The 19,867-nt window shown below is 34.0% G+C and overlaps 1 protein-coding gene across 3 annotated transcripts in view; it reads left to right on the top strand.

Annotated features, from left to right (window-relative positions):
* Positions 1 to 19,867, top strand: part of CSMD3 (CUB and Sushi multiple domains 3) — a gene marked incomplete at both ends in the record, with an annotated part of 527,537 nt that overhangs the window by 363,446 nt on the left and 144,224 nt on the right. For all 3 annotated transcript variants that reach the window (XM_079533061.1, XM_079533062.1, XM_079533063.1), the window contains 5 exons: positions 5,710 to 5,836; positions 6,522 to 6,724; positions 13,969 to 14,160; positions 16,822 to 16,960; positions 19,069 to 19,256. In XM_079533061.1, coding sequence (XP_079389187.1) covers positions 5,710 to 5,836; positions 6,522 to 6,724; positions 13,969 to 14,160; positions 16,822 to 16,960; positions 19,069 to 19,256 — 849 coding nt within the window. The remainder of the gene's footprint in view (positions 1 to 5,709; positions 5,837 to 6,521; positions 6,725 to 13,968; positions 14,161 to 16,821; positions 16,961 to 19,068; positions 19,257 to 19,867) is intronic.

A 19,867-nucleotide genomic window follows, 5' to 3' on the forward strand; every position in this document is an offset into this window, starting at 1 on the left:
TACCCTTTTTTTTTTTTTTTTTAAATTTAAACTATTCTTTGAGTATAAAGAAAGAGAAAAAAAAATCAACCCTTAGGTTTAGCAAATACTGTTAGAATGATGTGAAATCTGATCTCTACATATACAAATCTATTCATATATACTTTCAGAGATCTCTTTAGACCTTACATAAGTCTACCTGAGTGATGTTGCCTTTTTCAGTTTTAAAAAATAAAGGTAGTAATTATTAAATATTCATTCATCATGTAATTTCTAGCATATGAAAACCTACTTGTAGTTAGAAAATCGACAGGATAAAAACATAAGTCAAAAAGCCAGAAGAATATGCATTTTATGAGAAGTTATAAAACTAGGATGTTTTTTTCCTAACTGTATCTTATGCTAAAAACAAACAAACAAACAAACAAACAAAACTTTTCACATATTTACCTATAAATGCTACAAAATAAGTTTAAAAAGAAAAAAAAAATCAACATATAAAGTTACTAGGTTATCTGGAGACATACTATGTTTTTATTATTTGGCTTTTGGCACTGTGATGCATAACATGATATTATACACTTCATTATAATATTGCAACAACTTTTTAAGTGCCAGTACCTACAAGCTCAATTCATTCCATTAGAGGGAAGAAATAAGACAAGATTAAAGTACTCTAGTAATTGTCTTCTCTTGCTTTCATCTTCATTTAGATGAAATGAGTAATGGACGAGTAAAGGATGAAATGCACTTTGTGCTCGGTTTTGATTTGACTGAAAAAGTGTACTTTATAGTATCATAGAATGGCCTGGGTTGAAAAGGACAATAATGATCATCAAGTTTCAACCTCCCTGCCATGGGCAGGGTCGCCAATCACTAGACCAGGATGCCCAGAGCCACATCCAGCCTGGCCTTGAATGCCTCCAGGGATGGGGCATTCACAATCTCCTTGGGCAACCTGTTCCAGTGTGTCACCACCCTCTGTGTGAAAAACTTCCTCCTAATATCTAAACTAAACCTCCCTTATCTCAGTTTAAAACCATTCCCCATTGTCCCATCACTGTGCACCATTGTAAAGAGCCATTCCCACTTCTGTTTATGCTCCCTTCAAGTATTGGAAGGTCACAATGAGGTCTTCCCAGAGCCACCTTTTTTCCAAGCTAAACAAGCCCAGTTCCCTCAACCTTTCTTCATAGGAGAACACTGCCACCACCTTCCAGGGCAGGCCATTCCAGTGCCTGACCAATCTCTGAGAGAAGTTTTTCCTTATGTCTAATCTAAATCTCCATGGCGCATCTTGTGGCTGTTTCCTCAGGTCCTCTTTGTTGCATGGAAGAAAAGGCCAAACCTCATCACAACCTCCCTTCAGGAAGTTGTCGAGTACAATGAGGTCTCCTCTGAGTCTCCTCTTCTCCAGACTAAACAATCCCAGCTCCCTCAGCCGCTCTTCACAAGACTTGTGCTCCAGACCCCTCACCAGTTTCGTTGCCCTTCTCTGGACATGCTCCAGAGGCCTCAATGTCTTTCTTGTAATGAGGGGCCCAAAACTGAACACAATATTTGAGATGCAGCCTCACCAGTGCTGAATACAGGGGGATGATCACCTCCCTTCTCCTGCTGGCCGCACTATTCATGGGCCAGAATGCCATTGGCCTTCTTGGTCACCTGGGCACACTGTTGGCTCATGTTCAGCCGAGCATCAACCAACACCCCCAGGTCCCTTTCTTCTTCACAGTCATCCAGCCACTCAGCCCCAAGACTATAGTACTGCATGGGGTTATTGTGGCCAAAGACCAGGATCTGGCGCTTGGCCTTGTTTACCTCATCCCATTCACCTCAGCCCAGTGATCCAGCTTATCTAGATCCCTCTGAAGGGCCTCCCTATCCTCAGGCAGATCAACGCAACCTCCCAACTTAATATCATCTGCAAACTTACTGAGGATGCACTCAATCCCGTCATCTAGGTCATCAATACAAATATTAAACAAGATGGGCCCCAGTACTGACCCCTGGGGGGTAATGAGTTGCCAACTGGAGTAAGAGCAAAAGGATCAGATAAAATGTTGTGAATGATGGCAGAAAGTTGAAATTAAAGTTTTTCAGTTCTTTCATTAAATATTAAAAGCATAGGATGTACCACCATACTAATATACACGTATATATGTATGAGTTCTTGAATAATTTTAAAACGGACCAAGGTAAACCTGTCTGAAGTTGCCCCTTCATTTTCTTAATGATTTTGTAACATCATTTTTAATGATTAATGATCTAGATTGTGTGCTGTGCACTATTTCCTCTAACTGTGGGAAATTCAGTTTCCCCATATTCTAAGCAAATATCCAGAGATTCCAATAATTTACATCTAGATGGAATACAGAAAGGGGATTTCTAGAACACCTCATGGATAGGTGATAAATGCTGTTGTGTCTTGCGAGACATGGACTGAGTTCTGAAGAACGTCCCAAGATGAGTAACATACATTATCTTTCAATTTAATTATTCAGCAGTCCCCTCTTCAGTGTATAGATGCATAAAACTGAAAAGACATAGGTTTGAATTAGGAAGTGAGTCATCTTTCAAGAGCTGGTAAAAACTTCAAAACTAAAAACCCAAACTTTCAGTAAACAGAAATCCAAAGGTGAAGCTGGACCTCTGGGGAAAAGTAATGATTTTCTGCATATCCTTATGGTCTTCATATTATTTTTCATTTTAATAACAATAACTGCCCAACTGTCTTTTAAAAGATTAAAGAAGTTAAGCAGCTAAGATTAAGATTTTGATCATCACCAGGCTTTTTGTGAAAACTGCATTATAATTAATTTAAAATGTCTTATATAGATGAATCTATTTGGAATGTGAATCAATTTATGTACATTTTTTGAGTTTTAAATTAATGCCATTTCAAATGCATCTTTACAGTCTGCTGTTAAGACAGTTCACTTATCCATCTAGTTCAGAATACCACATATAAAGAAAAAAATCCCAGTACATGAGACATAGCTACTCTGCTTAAAAAATAAATAAAGTACAAAACAACAAAAAGTATGATTTATAAAATGATTTTCCTTTATTTGTTTACTTTCCTTTATTTTAACCTTTTCTGTAAATTAATGAAAGTATACAGATTGTGTTAAATGAGCTTTTGAATGGTTTATATTGATTTTATTTATTACAGTAAGGCATTTTTCTTTTCCTAAGTGGTAAAACCATCTATTTGCACCCAGAGAAGAGTTAAACTACTGTAAAACTGTTGTGTATATGAGCAATAGTTTCTGTCCCAAGCTGAGGATTCCTTAGGCTTGGCTGAATAGATGTTAAATTAATTTTAATTGAAACAAGTGAGATTTTTGTATAGTCAAGCTTAAGAATTCAAAAGGTTTTTGAATAGCAGTTGCAAATGATGGTATTGATTTCCACACACCTTCCAATTATCCATTTTAATTAAGGATCACTGCTGATGCTTAACATGCTACTAAGGGGATCCACTATAAATCATTTAAAATGCTCAAGCAATTCACATGTTCTGGGTTTCTTGGATTGAAAAATATATAATAAATTATGTGTTAGTAATGCACTGTGAAGAATATTGCTAGGAGAGAACAGGGAAGCAGGACAGCAGTTAAGAAATGCATGAGAAGATCAGAAAAGAGAATGTTTCAATTAAAAATGTTCTGGAGAGAAATGAAAGGAGTTACACTGCAGAGGCTTTTCTGCAGAACTGAAACTTCTTTTAGATAGTTCTCACAGTATATCCAAACAAAAAACTGAGTGAACAAATCTTTGAGACTTCAAATTCAATAATGGATTAAATAGCAGGTAGAGAAGATGAATCAACAGTGGTGTTGATTCCTGGCTTATGGAAACTCTTTTTTTCAACATTCACTTTTAGTTAGAATCATATTGAAACTACACTTCTTTGCTGCAAAAGGAAATTGGAAAGGAAAAAAAAAAAGATTTTTGCAACACTCCTATGTTTTATTTTTTCTAAAATCTTGCTTTTGAGTCATTTTGCATACTTACAAGAATCCAGCCCTACTCAAGATATTTTGAGTTTACAGGTTGTTGAGGTAAACTCTGAGAAAACTGGCAGTGATGCTTGGAATGAAATGTTTTTAGGTTCACATTCACAAGTAATTTTATTTATCTGAATGTTTATGAGTAACATAAATCAACAGATACTTTAATTTGCTGCTACAATGATAAGTTGACTTCAAAATGGTACTACTGTTTCAGTATCATACCATGCAAGAAAGTGACACTGACAAGACAACAGCAAAACTGTTTTCAAGCAGTTCTAGTTGTATTAAATATAACAACAAAACTTAACCACTGAATTTGCATAATGCTATAAAGATTAATACGTATTTGCTTTAACTTGAAATCCTTGAATTTTTAGAATTGACATTTTAAGATAAAATTAGGATTCTTGGTTAGGACTGCACTCGCACATGAGCAGTTTGGAGAAAGAAGATAAAAGGGATTTTGCCTTGCTACTTGTCAGTGACACCTGAAGAGTTACTAGTGGCACATCATGACAAAATCATAATAAAAAGCTAACAAATTATCTTTCATGAAAATTAGAATTTATAAACTTAGAATTGTTTAGTAATCTTGGATAAAATGCAATTCATTTATAGTTTAATTTGGTTTGTCAGTAAGCAAATTTTTCTTAATTGTGTGATTTATTTATATCCTTACACCACTGGAAGAATAATAGACAATTCTTATCTTCTGAACTGAATAACTTCAAAATATTTACATATATAGAGGGAGATTTTAGTGATAGTGTTTTAAAGATATAAAATGCCATCTGTTTCTAAAAATTTGTTTTTGCTATGTCTGAAAAATCCATTAAGAGTAGCATTTCAATTGCACTTGATCAGGGAATTCACAGGTCATAATAGATCTCTCAACTACATATTTTAAGAGATTTTATGTGATGTTACATCAAAACAAAAAAGCATTGTAACTATATTAACCTATCTAATCAAGCCATTATTTTGACTTTGACTAAATGGACCTTAAAAGGAAAGGGGAATCAGAAAACTTTAAAGGCCTAAGGGTTTGTATTTAAAAAAATCTAGGTTTATAGATTATCTAGGTCATATAGATTATGAAATGCACAGTTTTGCCTAGTGACTGGCTGGCTGAGGCCAACTAATAGGGGGCTACTTACCATCTATTATCCTCTAAGAAACATAGCTTCACTGTGAGGACAAGTCTCAGGTAAGAAGTCTTACACCTTTTTTATTTTCTAAGTTGAAAGACTTTCACTCTGAGAAGTCTGCTTTATTTTATTATGTTTCTTCTTTCATTTTTTAAATTTTATTCCCTACCTATTAATTTGTAAATTTATTAATTTAATTATACTGGTTTAAAGTGCCATAATGCTCTTGCTTTTGTTTTTTCAATTTTTTTTTAATGATCTTTGTTTCTTTTATTGCATAGTGGTATGCTTTCTAATTTACGTGTATTCAAAATTATTAGAAAGACATAGATGCTAAAATATATATAAATATATACAGAAGTAATCAGATAAAAATGTGTAGAGTTTCTTGAAGTATTTGAAGTCTTTATCTTAATGTTTTAGGGCACATAGTCAGGTTTGCTGTGTTTCAATCATGTTACTTATTTGGCAAAAGAGTAGATATATAAGTTGATTGCTCTGATGATTAGTTGGAAAGCTATCTGCAATAGATTAATAGTAACATTATGTAATGTTTTCATCAGCTGAGTGTGGAGGCCGTTTTAAAGGAGAATCATCAGGAAGAATCTTATCTCCTGGCTATCCTTTTCCCTATGATAACAATCTGCGTTGCCTGTGGGTGATTGAAGTAGACCCAGGAAATATTGTCAGGTACTGAAAACAAATCTGATAGTTATAAAAATTATTTTGCTTATGTAACAAGTAAAACTTGTCTGTTCTGATAGGGAAAAAATGGAGATTTAGAATTTAAGATGCTGTTCAAAGGCAGTATTCATGATGTACTCAGCTTGAATATGTAGTTTGGTGTTGAAACTATTTGCTTTTCAATAAATTGTTGTTTGGTGAAGATCAGTCTTGAAAATTTCTTGTCATTTTCTGAAATGTTTAATAATTTTAGACTACTCTGTGTGTACAAACTATAACTATTAACAGAAAGTATGTTTAAAAGAAACCAAATTACGAGGAATGCAATTGTGTTGCACATAATAGTGTTTTATGAAAAATGAAACTATTTTATGGAAAGCCTGTGGAAACATACAGATTATTTAAATAGTTAATGCAATAAATTTATTTCATGATTCACAAATTCAAATGTTACCAGTTACAAAAGACTTTTGCTTTCAAATGTATTTCTGTATTAAGATTATATGTACCTAAAGATAAAAGCATGAAAAATATTTTAGAAAGCCACATTCAGAAATTGAAGTTTCTTTGCTTTCTTACTTTGGTTCATTGGTTTAGGTTTATTGTTTTGTTTTGTTTTGTTCTGTATGTGGGTGTCTTTACATTATTAAGTAGAATGAAATCTGACAATAATAACATGGTGTTCTCACAGCCTCCAGTTTCTTGCTTTTGATACTGAGGCATCGCATGATATTCTACGAGTTTGGGATGGACCACCTGAAAATGAGATGTTACTCAAGGAAATTAGTGGATCTCTAGTTCCTGAAGGCATTCACAGTACACTCAACATAGTAACAATCCAGTTTGACACAGATTTTTATATCAGCAAATCTGGGTTTGCCATACAGTTTTCAAGTAAGTTGATGAATCATTCATTCCTTCATTTATTTTTATGAGTTGGCTCACTCACAGATAATTGTACTGCTGGCAGCAATTGAAATAAGTGACATTTCTAATTTTGGAAGGAAAGAGATGGACCAAACGAATAGATTTGTTGTAAAGCTGTTTTCATTTGTATATATATATATATAAAGTATGTATATATATATACATACATAAAATCCATGTTTTGTTTCAAGAGCGGTTTGGAAGGCATAGGAATGCTTACAGTTCTCACTAGTGTTTTTTTCATGAAGGGGGTGATATCCTTTTCTAATCAGTGAAAATTTCTGCATTCAGAGACATCTAAGCAGAATTTTATTCTTGCTGTGCTTGTGTAGGATGAAACAGGAAACAGCACTGCAGGAACAGCAGTGTCCTCCTTTTTGCCTTCTAACACTATTTTATCTTATTGACTTTACCAGCTGGCAGAATGCTGACAAATCTAAAACTGCTGTTTAACTGTCATTAAATCCTTTCATACACTTTTTGAATTGAAATATAAGAAATAATTTAATGAAGTCTATGTTTACCATATTGCTGCTCACTAAGTGTTTTTTTTCAAGTATAGCAAGATATGACCTCATGCCACCATTTTGTAAAGCAGTAGAAATGTTTCTAACATGGACTGATGTATCTTGTAATGATAACATTGTTTACCTTGTGCTTTGTATGCTTGGTAGCCGTATTACCTCATTTTTTCCCTACCTTCATTCTTTCAACATGTATAAAAAAATACATGAGTACATATATGATGATTTGAAGGAAGAATGAAGTATATGAATGAGAAGACAATGTAAAATATTTGACTTGTAATGAAAGAGTGACTCTTTTCCACCTGATTTATTTATTTGAAACCATGAATAAAACTTGTAATTCCTTAGGTTCACAATTTTTTGTTTGTTTGTTTGTTTTTAACAAGACAAAAGCCGAGTCCTGCATTTCGATCACCAGAATCCTCATGCAATGCTGCAGGCTAGGGGCAAAATGGCTGGAAAGCTGTATGAAGAAAAAGATATGGAGGTGACAGCCAGCTGAACACAAGCCAGCAGTGTGCTTGGATGGCATGAATGCCAGTGGCATCCTGGCTTGTATCAGAAATGGTGCAGTCAGCTGGAGCAGGGAGGTGCTTGTCCCTTTGCACTCTGCACTAGTAAGGCTGTACCTTGATTACTGTTCAGTTTTGTGCCTCTCACTATGAGAAAGGCATTGAGTCCCTGAAACATGTGCAAAGAAGGGCATGGAAGCTGTGAACAATCTGGAGTGAATGGCTTATAAGGAGCAGCTGAGAGAACTGGTATTGTTTAGTCTACAGAAGAGGAAGTTCAGGGTAGATTTTGTCACTCTCTACAGCTACCTGAAAGAAAGTTGTAATGAGATGAGAGTTGACATCTTTTCAGGCTATTAGAATGGCTTAGATTGGAGGGGACCTTAAAGATACTCTATTTCCAACTAGCAATAGGATGTGAGGTAATGGAGTGAAATTGCTCTAATGGAGATTCAGTTTGGATAACAGAAAAAAATTCTTCTCAGAATGTTTGGTAATGCATCGGAATAAGCTGCCCAGAGAGGTGGTAGGGCCACTGTCCCTGGAGGTTTTCAAGAAGAGTGTTGATGTGGCACTGAGGGACATGGTTTAGTAGGCATGCTGGTGATGGGATGATGCTTGGACTGGATGATCTTCACTGAATCACAGAATATCAGGGATTGGAAAGGACCTTGAAAGATCATCTAGTCCAACCCCCCTGCCAGAGCAGGAACACTTAAATTAAGTCACACAGGAATGCGTCCAGGTGGGTTTTGAGTGTCTCCAGAGAAGGAGTCCCCACAACCTCTCTAGGCAGCCTGTTCCAGTGTTATGTCACCCTCACCATAAATAAGCTTTTTCTTCCTGTGTTCCAGTTTGCACCCACTGCCCCTTGCCCTACCATTGGATGTCACTGAGAAGAACCTGGCTCCACCCTCATGACACTCACCCTTTACATATTTGTAAACATTATTGAGGTCACCGATCAGTCTCCTCCAAGCTAAAGAGACCTAGCTCCCTCTGCTTTTCCTCCTAAGGGAAATGCTGTGCTCCCTTTATCATCTTCGTGGCTCTGCACTGGACTCTCTCAAGCAGTTTCTTGTCCATCTTAAACTGAGGGGCCCCAAACTAGACTCAATATTCCAGAATGTGGTCTCACCAGGGCAGAGTAGAAGGGGAGGAGAACCTCTCTCAACCTCTAATCACACTCCTTCTAATACACCCCAGGAAGCCATTAGTCTTCTTGGCCACAAAAACACAGCGCTCACTCATAGTCACCCTGTTGTCCGCCAAGACACCCAGGTCCCTTTCCCCCTTTGCTGCTCTCTGTCTTAGTGGGCTCTTCCAATCTTAGTGATTCTATGACCATGTACTGAGTTTATTCAGGTTGTCATTTAGATGAATTGGAAAAAAAAAAAGGATATATGAAGATCAAGAATAGAATTACGTGCTTTAATGGTTGTGTTTTGGAAATAAAGCCATAAGTAGTTAATGTTAAAGTTCCAATATTTTACCTGAAAATGTTTTTTAGAGTTTCATTCAAAAGGAGAGATATTTTATTTAATATTTTATTAAAATAACAATTTAAAGGATCCATAAAATGTTAGTGCTTTAGTATTTCTCTTATTTGTCAGTTTGGGTTTGCAGAATCACTGTGATCCTTCTCAAATACAATATTTAATTATATACAATATTGTCTTATTAGAAGAATCACAGAGATTTTTTTTTCCTAGTTGAATGATGTCAAAATAATGTAATATTAGCCATCCAACCAGAATTATGCTGTTTCTATCTGGTCATACTATTTTACCAGCCAGGAAAGAATTATCTTTGAGGAGAGAGCATAAGAGAAAAGTAATTCTGTTTCATTTTGTTTCGAGCTTCCAAATATTTTCTTTCAATATATAATGATGTCTGAGTGAAACAGATGGTGTCTGTGTACTTTAGCTGCAGTGTAATTAACAAATAAAAAGCTCACACAGAGGAGGTATCTGCTTTTACTTTCCTCTTGCAATGTTATGAAATAGATTATGAGTATTAACTAGATTACTGGTGCTTTCACTTAAAGAGAAATGCTGGTCAGTGACAACAGATAATGTATGTTCAAACCTTTTGGAGACCTTGAATGCTTTACTTATATGTTATTTTCTTATTACAATTACTTCATTTTGTAGAAACAAGTTTTTAGTTTATCTTTCTTTATAACTTTTGATCTAATTTTTATCAAATGTTGCTATGTTGAATTCATTTAATAACTGAAAATAGGCAATTGATATCAATTGATATCAATTGATAATGTGATATATTTGAATTCGACACCTTATAAACCATGCAATAAATACAGAAAATTAATTTCTATCTAATTTCTATTTTTAATTATTCTAATTTCTTTAAAACTAATAATGGCAGAAAATACCAAATTAAAGCAGAGGAAAGCCTAGAAAAGCTGATATGTTATATAAATAGTAAAAAGAAAATTATAATTTAATAAGTATGAGAAATTCAAATTCTTGAATTTCTGGAAGAAATGACTATGAAATCTTCATATAAACTTAAAGCTTTTTCAGCTTCTGTGGTCTTCTCTGAAGATGGTGAAGAAGGAGCATAACACAAACCAGATCACACAAAACCTAAAAAATAAAGTCTAAAAATGTGTAATTAAGGAGAGTATTTTAAGACTTTATATATTCAAGTAGAAATAAAAGGAGAACCTCTGGGTATTTAACAACAGGATAGCAATATAATGATTTTGGAATATCCTGTCTAAATAAGAAGAACCAGTCTCAAAATACACATGGAGAACACAAAGCTTCCCTTAAATAATAAGAAGAATAAAAGGTTTACAGCAGTCAGAAAGTAACGTACAAACAGAAAATACTTGCTAGAGCTTACTTTCTCTGAACTGTCTGCACGTAGAGTCCCCCTACATCCTGGGAAAATGACAATGTAATGAGCAGTAATAACATCATTTGGACAATAAATTCTGTAAAAAATAAAACAAAAAACAAAAAACAAAAAACAAAACAGGCCTGTAAGAAATCTGAAGGAGAAAAAGAAGGGAATGAGTACATATTTCACAGATGTGAACTGTATATCATAGAACTTGACAAATGTATTAAGCATAATGGAACATTTTCTTCAGCTGACATTGCTTCAAGTCACCAAGCTGGAAGTAGTTTACTGGAGAGAAAGGAAAAGAGAGAGAAAAGTGAAAAAAGAACTGGAACATCAAAGTGAAAAAAAAAAAAGAGCAGTAACTGTGTGTGCTTCAAATTGTTTTATTTGTGTCACTTCAGTATTCATGAAGTGTGTACTGTAAGATCTTGCTGGAGTTGATGTGATTATTTTCATAGTTTTGAACAGCTTCTGAATATGATACTACAGGGATGTCTCATCTCTGTATATCTGCAAACTGTTTGAGCACTACTTATCATCTGTGCAGAAAGTAAGATATCTTTATTCATCTCTCATGTGCCATTATTTCAATACTATTAAATCACAGAAACATTTAAGCTGGAAAATCATTAATTTTGACATTTATTATACCAATCCCAGCATCAGTGAAGTTTATTTGTGCGATGTCACTCTTTTAATATTGTGTTGCAATATTTCTTTCCTGCATGAAATTGGAGCTGTCAGGTCGGGACGTTAGTCACATATCAAATTGCTTGGGCTCATGAACTATCAGAAAATTTTGTATCCTGGCATTAACATATTCTTTTCTGTAGCAGAAAAGATCAGTTTACAGTACTTTATCTGATTGTTTCAATGTACACTGATATGTTATTATTAAACAGATATATAAAAATGTTTTATGCTCCATATCAACAAAATCTGTAGACAAATTTGAAATCTTTCTGGGCCCAATTAAATGCTGTTTTAATGGTTTCTGGGACTGTATAGGAGCATTTTTATAGACATGTACTGTTAAGTCAAATGATGGTTTAAGTTATTCCCTTCTCTGACTCTTAACTACTAAGGACGTGTGAATTTGTTCATATGAGTACTCCTAGGACTAATCTAAATAATTTTTAGGAGAAGATGTTCTATGTGGCTTGACTACCCAATCTGCAAAGCAAGATTTTGCCACTTCAAGTAACAGGAATGAGGAAAACTAAGTAATCCTCCAGAAAATGTATTGGCACTGGAGAATTGGTGGTCTTGTATTCAAAGCCTATGCTGTAGAATATTTTGATTGAATATTTGAGATATTAGATCTCACTTGTGAATCCTTTGTTTGTTTATTTGTTGTTTGTATTAGCAAAGTCTGGGAGTGATCTATAGATGGAAATCACTGTACTGGCAACACTGCTCATAATCAGACATTCTTAGTTGTTTTAGTGTAGCTCAGATGTCTGCTTTTTCCAACTTTCAGTGTCTCAGAGTTAAAAGTAAATAGAGGTAGGGACAACCCAGAGTTTAATTTCCAAAACATACTAGCTAAAAAGTGTGAAAAGCTGATACTGAAAAGCATTCTGTCAACCCAGAAAAGTATACACACTGTATCTGTATGTCTAATGCATCCCCTCATCTGTCATCTACTGGACAATTTGAATATCAAGTCTCATTCTACCTCAACCTGAAGCTGGATCTCTTGATTAAGAATTGTCTCTTTGAGCACTTGACTTTCACCACTGAAGGACAGACTAAAATAATTTTGAGCATTTCTCTATCCTTATTAAGAAAAAAAAATCTCTCAGTTGACACCACAAAATTTTGTACTACACACCATTGTTCTTGCATCTGTTGTGCTGTATGTATTACGTAATAGTTTTTGAAGCATGTATTTTCCCATCTACAAAATAGTTTCTAGCTCTTTAACATGTTACATTTACAAATCGTACCTTATGGCCTATTCAAGATGACATGAACTTATGAAATTTCTTTTTGTAATATTTTGTTTACAGTGATAGAAATGACTTACAATTCTACAATGTTTGGATGAAAATCAATTTATTTTTTCTTAATTTAAGTATCTATTTCACGAGTCACAAGGAACTTTAGATCCTTTATATGAACACATGAAGAACTGTGATAGCCAGTTCCTTTTATTTTGCAGTAAAATTTCAAGACCGCATTTCAGGTATGATAGCAAAGTTATTTGGGACCTTATTGCTCTTGAAGATTTTGCTTCACAAATTTTTGTGTAGGACAGTGAAAGTTGTGATTAGATCTCTAAAGATCCAAGGGCAAGGAGGGTGGGGGAGAGTAATCATTCCTTTTGCTGGAATATCCACTTAATAAGTAAAACAATAAATAAACTTCAGTAGGAGATAAAAAGTAGGTTGAAGAAAGATTATGAAAAAAAGATCAGAAATAAACAGAATAAGAAGATATACAAAGTAGAATATGCAGAGCAAATAACACTGATAATGATAATAGAGACCTCTCTTCCAAAATCAAGCAAACAAACAAATTACAGTTGTGAACAGTATTAAAGATGGTCTAGAGTCAGGCATGTGAAAAGAAACTAAAAATTAGAGCAGAAATTATGGAAAGCTGTAACTAAACAGTTCCATTTGAGTATACAGTTAATATCTGTCAGCTCTCAAGAAATATGTTAGTTTTATAGTGCTGTATAATACTCCGATTTTCCTTCTCCAGTTTTTTTCTTGCACTATTATTTTTTAACCTTGTCCCTCCAAAATATATATTTCTGTATTTGAAAGTTCTTTTTCTGATAATTTTATATGTCTTATAATAATAGTAGAAAATATATTACTTCTACCACCTTTTACGGTGAATATATGATGCCAAGTGTTTCAAAATAAGATTCATTATAACAAATTTATTCTTGGGGTAAATGTTACATATCTAATATAAACCATCTCTGAGTAGTAAAAGATTTATGTACAGGTGCAATATTCCTGTCCAGTCTACCACATTCAATTTTTAAGAGTCTAGGACAGAAATAGATGTTTCTCCCTTGTTATATTGACTCCACAGGAAAAACAAGCCAAAAAAAAAAAAAAAAAAAAAAAAAAAAGAATATATACATATATATATATGTATATATATAAATATATATATGTGTATATATAAAAGCCATACTGTTTCCCATATATTTTTGAATGATTTTTCAAAATTTTAGGAGTAATAAAATTTTGGATTTGCAGAGTAACCAGATTAGAAGATTGTAATACGACTAACATGGGTAGAAAAGCTGATTTTTTTTTCTCCCTTTATCTGATAGGTTCTGTAGCTACTGCCTGCCGTGATCCTGGTGTCCCCATGAATGGAACTAGAAATGGGGATGGAAGAGAACCCGGAGACACTGTGATTTTTCAGTGTGACCCTGGATATGAATTGCAAGGAGATGAGAGGATAACCTGCATTCAGGTAGAAAATCGGTACTTCTGGCAGCCCAACCCACCAGTCTGCATAGGTATGCAGAAGACAATCAAAGAATGGTTTCCAAAATTTTGAAATTTTGTGCAATTAATCACTCTTCTTTACAAACTTTATTTTAGGAAACTAATACATATTCATTATTTATTCTGTATAAATCTTCAGTGAATGTTACAAAACTCATTCCTCCCTATTACTAGTGCAATGTGAGAGCTGATCTTAAAGTAATACTTCCTGTTTTATGATGTTGGCCTGTGACATCAGAGGCAGATGTTGGTGGTATGGCAGTAGAAGTTGAACCTTCTCAGCAGTATTTCATTACGTATCATTGCTGTGTGACAGATGGTAGCAGAGGAGACAAAATGATGTCTGAGAGTGTGTATGAAGCAAAGATGCATCATTGAATTCTTTCATGAGGAAAAGAATGGCACCCATTGGCATTTCTCAACACTTGTTGAATGTTTCTGGAAACCAAAGAGTGGATGTGAACACAGTGAGGAATTGGGTAGCGTGTTTCAACAGTGACAACAGCAATAGTGGGTCACCTCTGCTCTTGCAGTTGTTTTGAATGCAGGCTCTTGTTCATTACTGACAAAAACATTGTCAAGCTCATTGTGGTGACTATCTGAAAAATAATGTAGTAGTATTGTGCTCTTTGTATCTGTTGTAGTGTCCATGAAAATAAAGAGGATACATTACTTTTGGAGCAATCTACATAGGTCTCATACTTTATCTTTTAAGCTTATGTTATTCATAGTTTGATTATCTGTGACAAGGAAAGCAAGAAAGCCAATGTAATGATCCTTTCCCACAAAATCTGAAGAATGGTGATAACTATAGGATTTGGTTATAGTTTGTATGCCTGCATTCACAAAACATCAGGCACATCACTGAGTAAATGTATTGGTCAGGTAAAAAATATCAAAGGCTATAATAGGATACTACTGGAAACAGAGAAGATGGCACATTACTGACTTTAGTACAGACTTCATAATTTACGAAAACAATATTTTTGTTAGTAAAAATGAAAATACATTCTTTATCTGTAAATATTATCTCAGTCTCTAATGCTATACAGAATAACAAAGCTCATACTGAATGAATTTTGGAAGGATTTACTTGGTTAACTGACTCATCATGAAAAAATATTAAGAAATTACATAAGTAGTTAGTAAATAGCAGCCCTCTAATAACCACTTCTCAGGTAAATCCTTATCACTACTGATCTAGGAAGAAATTCTAAACTGAAACTTCCAAAACCTAACTTAGAGGCAAAGTTATAAATAATTAATGAAATGTGTCGCATTTGGATAGTTAGGTAAATAATGTAGTGATACTTATTTACCCAGTATGTTCTTTGATGCAATCAAATGTAATACCGTTATGTAGAATGATGGAAGATTTTGCCTGAGTGCATAGAAGCTGCAGTAAGCCTGAAAATCTCCAGGCATTGTGATGGGTAGCCTCTTAAACAGGATCTGCAATTGTAGTGGTACAGTAAAGAAGGAAAATGGAATTTCCCATGAAAGTGCAGCTGGGAGAATGTTTAATAGGCCAATTACAGTGGTATTGTCCTGAGTGACTTTTATATGAGATAGTATGCTTACTCTAAGAGTCCCAAGAAAGGACTGCTTGAAAGGAACTTCTCAAAGGAGGTGGGGAAAAATGAGGGCATCTAAAATAATCAGACAAGAGCTTCTGGCCTTGTAAAATACGAAACTGCACTGCAGCTTTGAGATCAGCTTAATGTGGGCATTCACTTTCCTTTGCCATCCCTGATAAAATGGTCTTTGGCAAACATTACAAGAAGGAGCTTGCTAGAAACCTCAGCTGCTAGAAGCACTTTTTTAGCTTCCATGTATTTTCTTGCTTTTAACACACTTAATTATCTTAAACATTTAATTATCTTTAACACACTTTATTTTATCTTATTTAAAGTTTTAACAGGTTTTAGATTAAGCACTGTAATTACATATAAGCAAAGAATACTAAGGTTATCACATACAGCACTGGCTACTGTGCTTACAAAGAGGTTTATGAAGATAGGTAAATATAACCTACATCTCTATTTTTCATTGTGTAATACATTAAAATTACATTTTTCCTAGTAGATTGACACATGCTTTTCTTTCCGGATGGGCAGTTATATTGGGAATTAGGCCTTGTGTCTAGTGCTATAAATTGCAGGTGCCCATTAAACTTTGTATTCAGACCTGGTCTTCCCCCAGATACAAATGAAGTTATGAAACATAACAAAAGTATTTCACACATTAAATTCAGACAGTGAAAGATTCTGCAACACTCGTGAATTTAATTCAAGCACACAGAGAAAGAAAAAAAGATAAATAAGATGACTAGAAAACTTTCTTATTTTCAAAGTAAAACTCTTATCCAATCATTTCTTTTTATGTCTGCAGAAAGAGCATGTCTCAAGTTTATGGTGTTTTCAGAAAAGCCTTGATATACTGTTAAGGAAAGAGGAAAGGACACAAAGTTCTAAACACACGTTCTACTTGGTAATATTAGTATTGGCCTAAGGAGAAATGTGAATGCAGCTTTTGTTTCTATTTAAGCTTTGTAAATACTTCAGTTATTGTTTAACTTTTAAGGGACATTAAATGTCAGTGAACATAGTGCTGATATATGCTTCTTTTTCTCTTACCTTCTTTCCTCAATTCCAATTTATTTTTATTCACAGCTCCCTGTGGAGGAAACCTGACTGGCTCATCAGGTTTTATACTTTCACCAAACTTCCCTCATCCTTATCCCCACAGCCGAGATTGTGACTGGACTATCACTGTTAATAATGACTACGTTATATCACTAGCATTTATCAGGTAAACTTTCTCATAATTTTAAAAATCATGTTTGTGACTCCACTAGTGGCAATTGTTGAGAGCTCTGTGTTATACTGTCAGGTACCCTTAATTGTCAGTGCGATAAATAATTGCTATCTGTGTCAGCAATCTCATCAAAGACATTAAAGTATTCACTGAACACAGAGCTGGAGCCTGGTAGCTACTCTTCAGTTAAAGGACTCTCAGTTTGTTCTGACTAATGTGTATTGGGATAGTTCTCAATGTACTGATATTCTCTTCCTGAAAAGTTGCTGTGTAAAATAACTCACCAAAAAGACTCCCAACCAGCAGGACTGTCTTTAATGATTCATATTTTCTATGAGACAGTCACCTGATATTTAAGAAAAAGATCAAAAATGTGTAAGTGTAGTTTTATTAGTCATTATTTCATAAGCAATAGGATACTTTTCATTGCTCTGCTTATTAAAGGGAAAAGGTTTAACATTCCCCTTCATTACAATGCAATATTAAATTAAATTGACCTTAATGGAATCCACAGATGAACTTTTACTCTGTATATTGTATGCAACACATAAAGTAAGTTATTATGCATGTTTACTGTATGTGAAAAAATTATCAAAGCAAATTTATATTTGTAATGTCCCTTCAAATTTAAATCCTGTTTATGCTGCAAATTGTGTAATACTGTCTTCATTCTAATCGCTGATAGTTTGATGCATATTTCAGTGATGTTTGTCATATTGTTTATTTTCATTTGGCCTTTACTGATATAGTATACGATTTGCTGATAAATATATTGATATTTACCTTTACAACATTAAATGGGAACTATTTTGTACCATGGAACTCTTTCTTTACATTCTGTGTTTGACTAGACTGGACAAAGTCATTTCATTTACAAACAGATTCAATGAGTATTTCATGTTTAGGTGAATGATTCAGAGTGCAAACTAAATTATTTGTTCCAAAGAAAGTATTTTCTGACGTAAATCAGTATAATAAAGTAAATGAGTATCTAAGAACATTCTGCTCTTTCTATTCCATACTTAGGTATAGAAGACCCTAAAACTTAGAATAAAATCACTGTTTTACAGTGCAATTCAGTACTGTACGTAAACACTCCAGATAAATCCCCAGACACTGCTAGGTCATTAATAAAATCTGAGCAGTTATAGTGATTTCTGAGAGAAGCTGACAAGCTTAATAGAAGTTGGTCAACAAATTAGAGCACTTACTGAGATTTGCCTCAGTAATGACACACAGACTAAGGAAAAAATTCTAGATTAAGGAAAATATACATTCTTAAATAAACCAAACACTGAATAAAAAAAATTTAAATCCACTTTTTATTGCCAAACACGGCTCTTGAGTGGGACTTATTCCAGGAATCTCTTCTAAATTCAAACACAAACTAAAAATAGAAGCCATCCACTCTTGTATTCCTTTTGAAGGAAATATTACTTAAGTAATGCAGAAGTTAAAAGAAGTATTCTCACTGAAGAAGATAGACCAAGTCCTTAATACCTATATTCATTTTATCAGGACCTAATGGCAACTAGAGACAAAATATGGTTTGTCTCCATTCTTCAACTACCAGTCTTTTTTTTACCTTTGTACACAATCAATTTCTCAAGGAAATTTGGTTAACACCCTGACCCCAGCTAATATTATAGTTCAAAATTAACAAGCTATCTTACTTAGCCAACATAATTAACTAAATTAATTGCATTAACTAAAAGAAAATGTGTATGGGAACTGCTGAGTCACAGCCTGAACCTTTGATTGATCACTTGAGGCAAGCAATGAGTCAGCCAGAGGAGCACAGGTGAAGGCAATTCACCTGTGCTGCCAGAATGGGTGGAGCCAGGCTTCACCCCTCCTACACCCATTTCAGAGCTGGTTACCAGTAGGGAAGGTTCTCTTCTGGAGATTGCCTCTGCTGAAGTTTTGTAAGTGAGCCCAGGATAGGGGTAAGCTTTCTATTTATTTTCTTTTTTGTTATCGTTATCTGCTTTGCTAAACTCTCTCGTTTATTTTGTATCTATAACATCTTAATGTTCATTGATTATACAAAAATGTTATACAAAGCTTATATTATCTAATATTTCTTTTTTTTCTTTCTACAGTTTCAGTATAGAACCAAATTATGATTTTCTTTATATTTATGATGGACCTGACAGTAATAGCCCACTGATTGGGAGCTTTCAAGATAGCAAGCTTCCAGAGAGGATAGAAAGCAGTTCAAACAACATGCATCTGGCTTTTCGGAGTGATGGATCTGTTAGTTTCACAGGGTTCCACCTGGAGTACAAAGGTAAATAATTTTTTTTTTTTTTTCTTGTATTCAAAGCATTCCTAAGTATAAACTTTAATTTGCTTTATTTCCTCATAGTTGTCTGCCTGATGAGGTTTTAGTTTTCTCTACAGGTATGATAATGTGCATTATTATACTTACAAAACACAATATTACAAGCATACTAATTAAAGACAGAATCATAGTATATGATTTCATTTAGAAGGTGCACGATAAATGCATGATACAAAATTAACAGGAAAAAAAATGGCAACATGAGCTTTAAGTACTTCAGAAATAATGATACCATAACAAAACATTAGAATGTATATACATGTTTTTTTTGAGAACAGGATTTTTTTTTTTCTTTATATAGTAAGACATTGTCATATTTGAATTTATTATTCCTATAAAATGAAATTATGTTAACACTAGTGTTGAAAATATGGGACTAGACTTATGTAAGAGAGGTTACAGTAGATTCGTCCACGTATCTCAGAGAGGAATCTCTGAGGACATAACATAATAAACAAGAAAATGGGACATATTCAATATAAAACGAATATAACAATTTTCTAATTATCTGTGAAGGCAACTAGAGAAAAAATATGGATGTTGCTGGAATAGCAATT

The sequence above is a fragment of the Tetrao urogallus genome, assembly GCF_951394365.1.
Source record: "Tetrao urogallus genome assembly, chromosome: 3".
NCBI lineage: Eukaryota > Metazoa > Chordata > Aves > Galliformes > Phasianidae > Tetrao > Tetrao urogallus.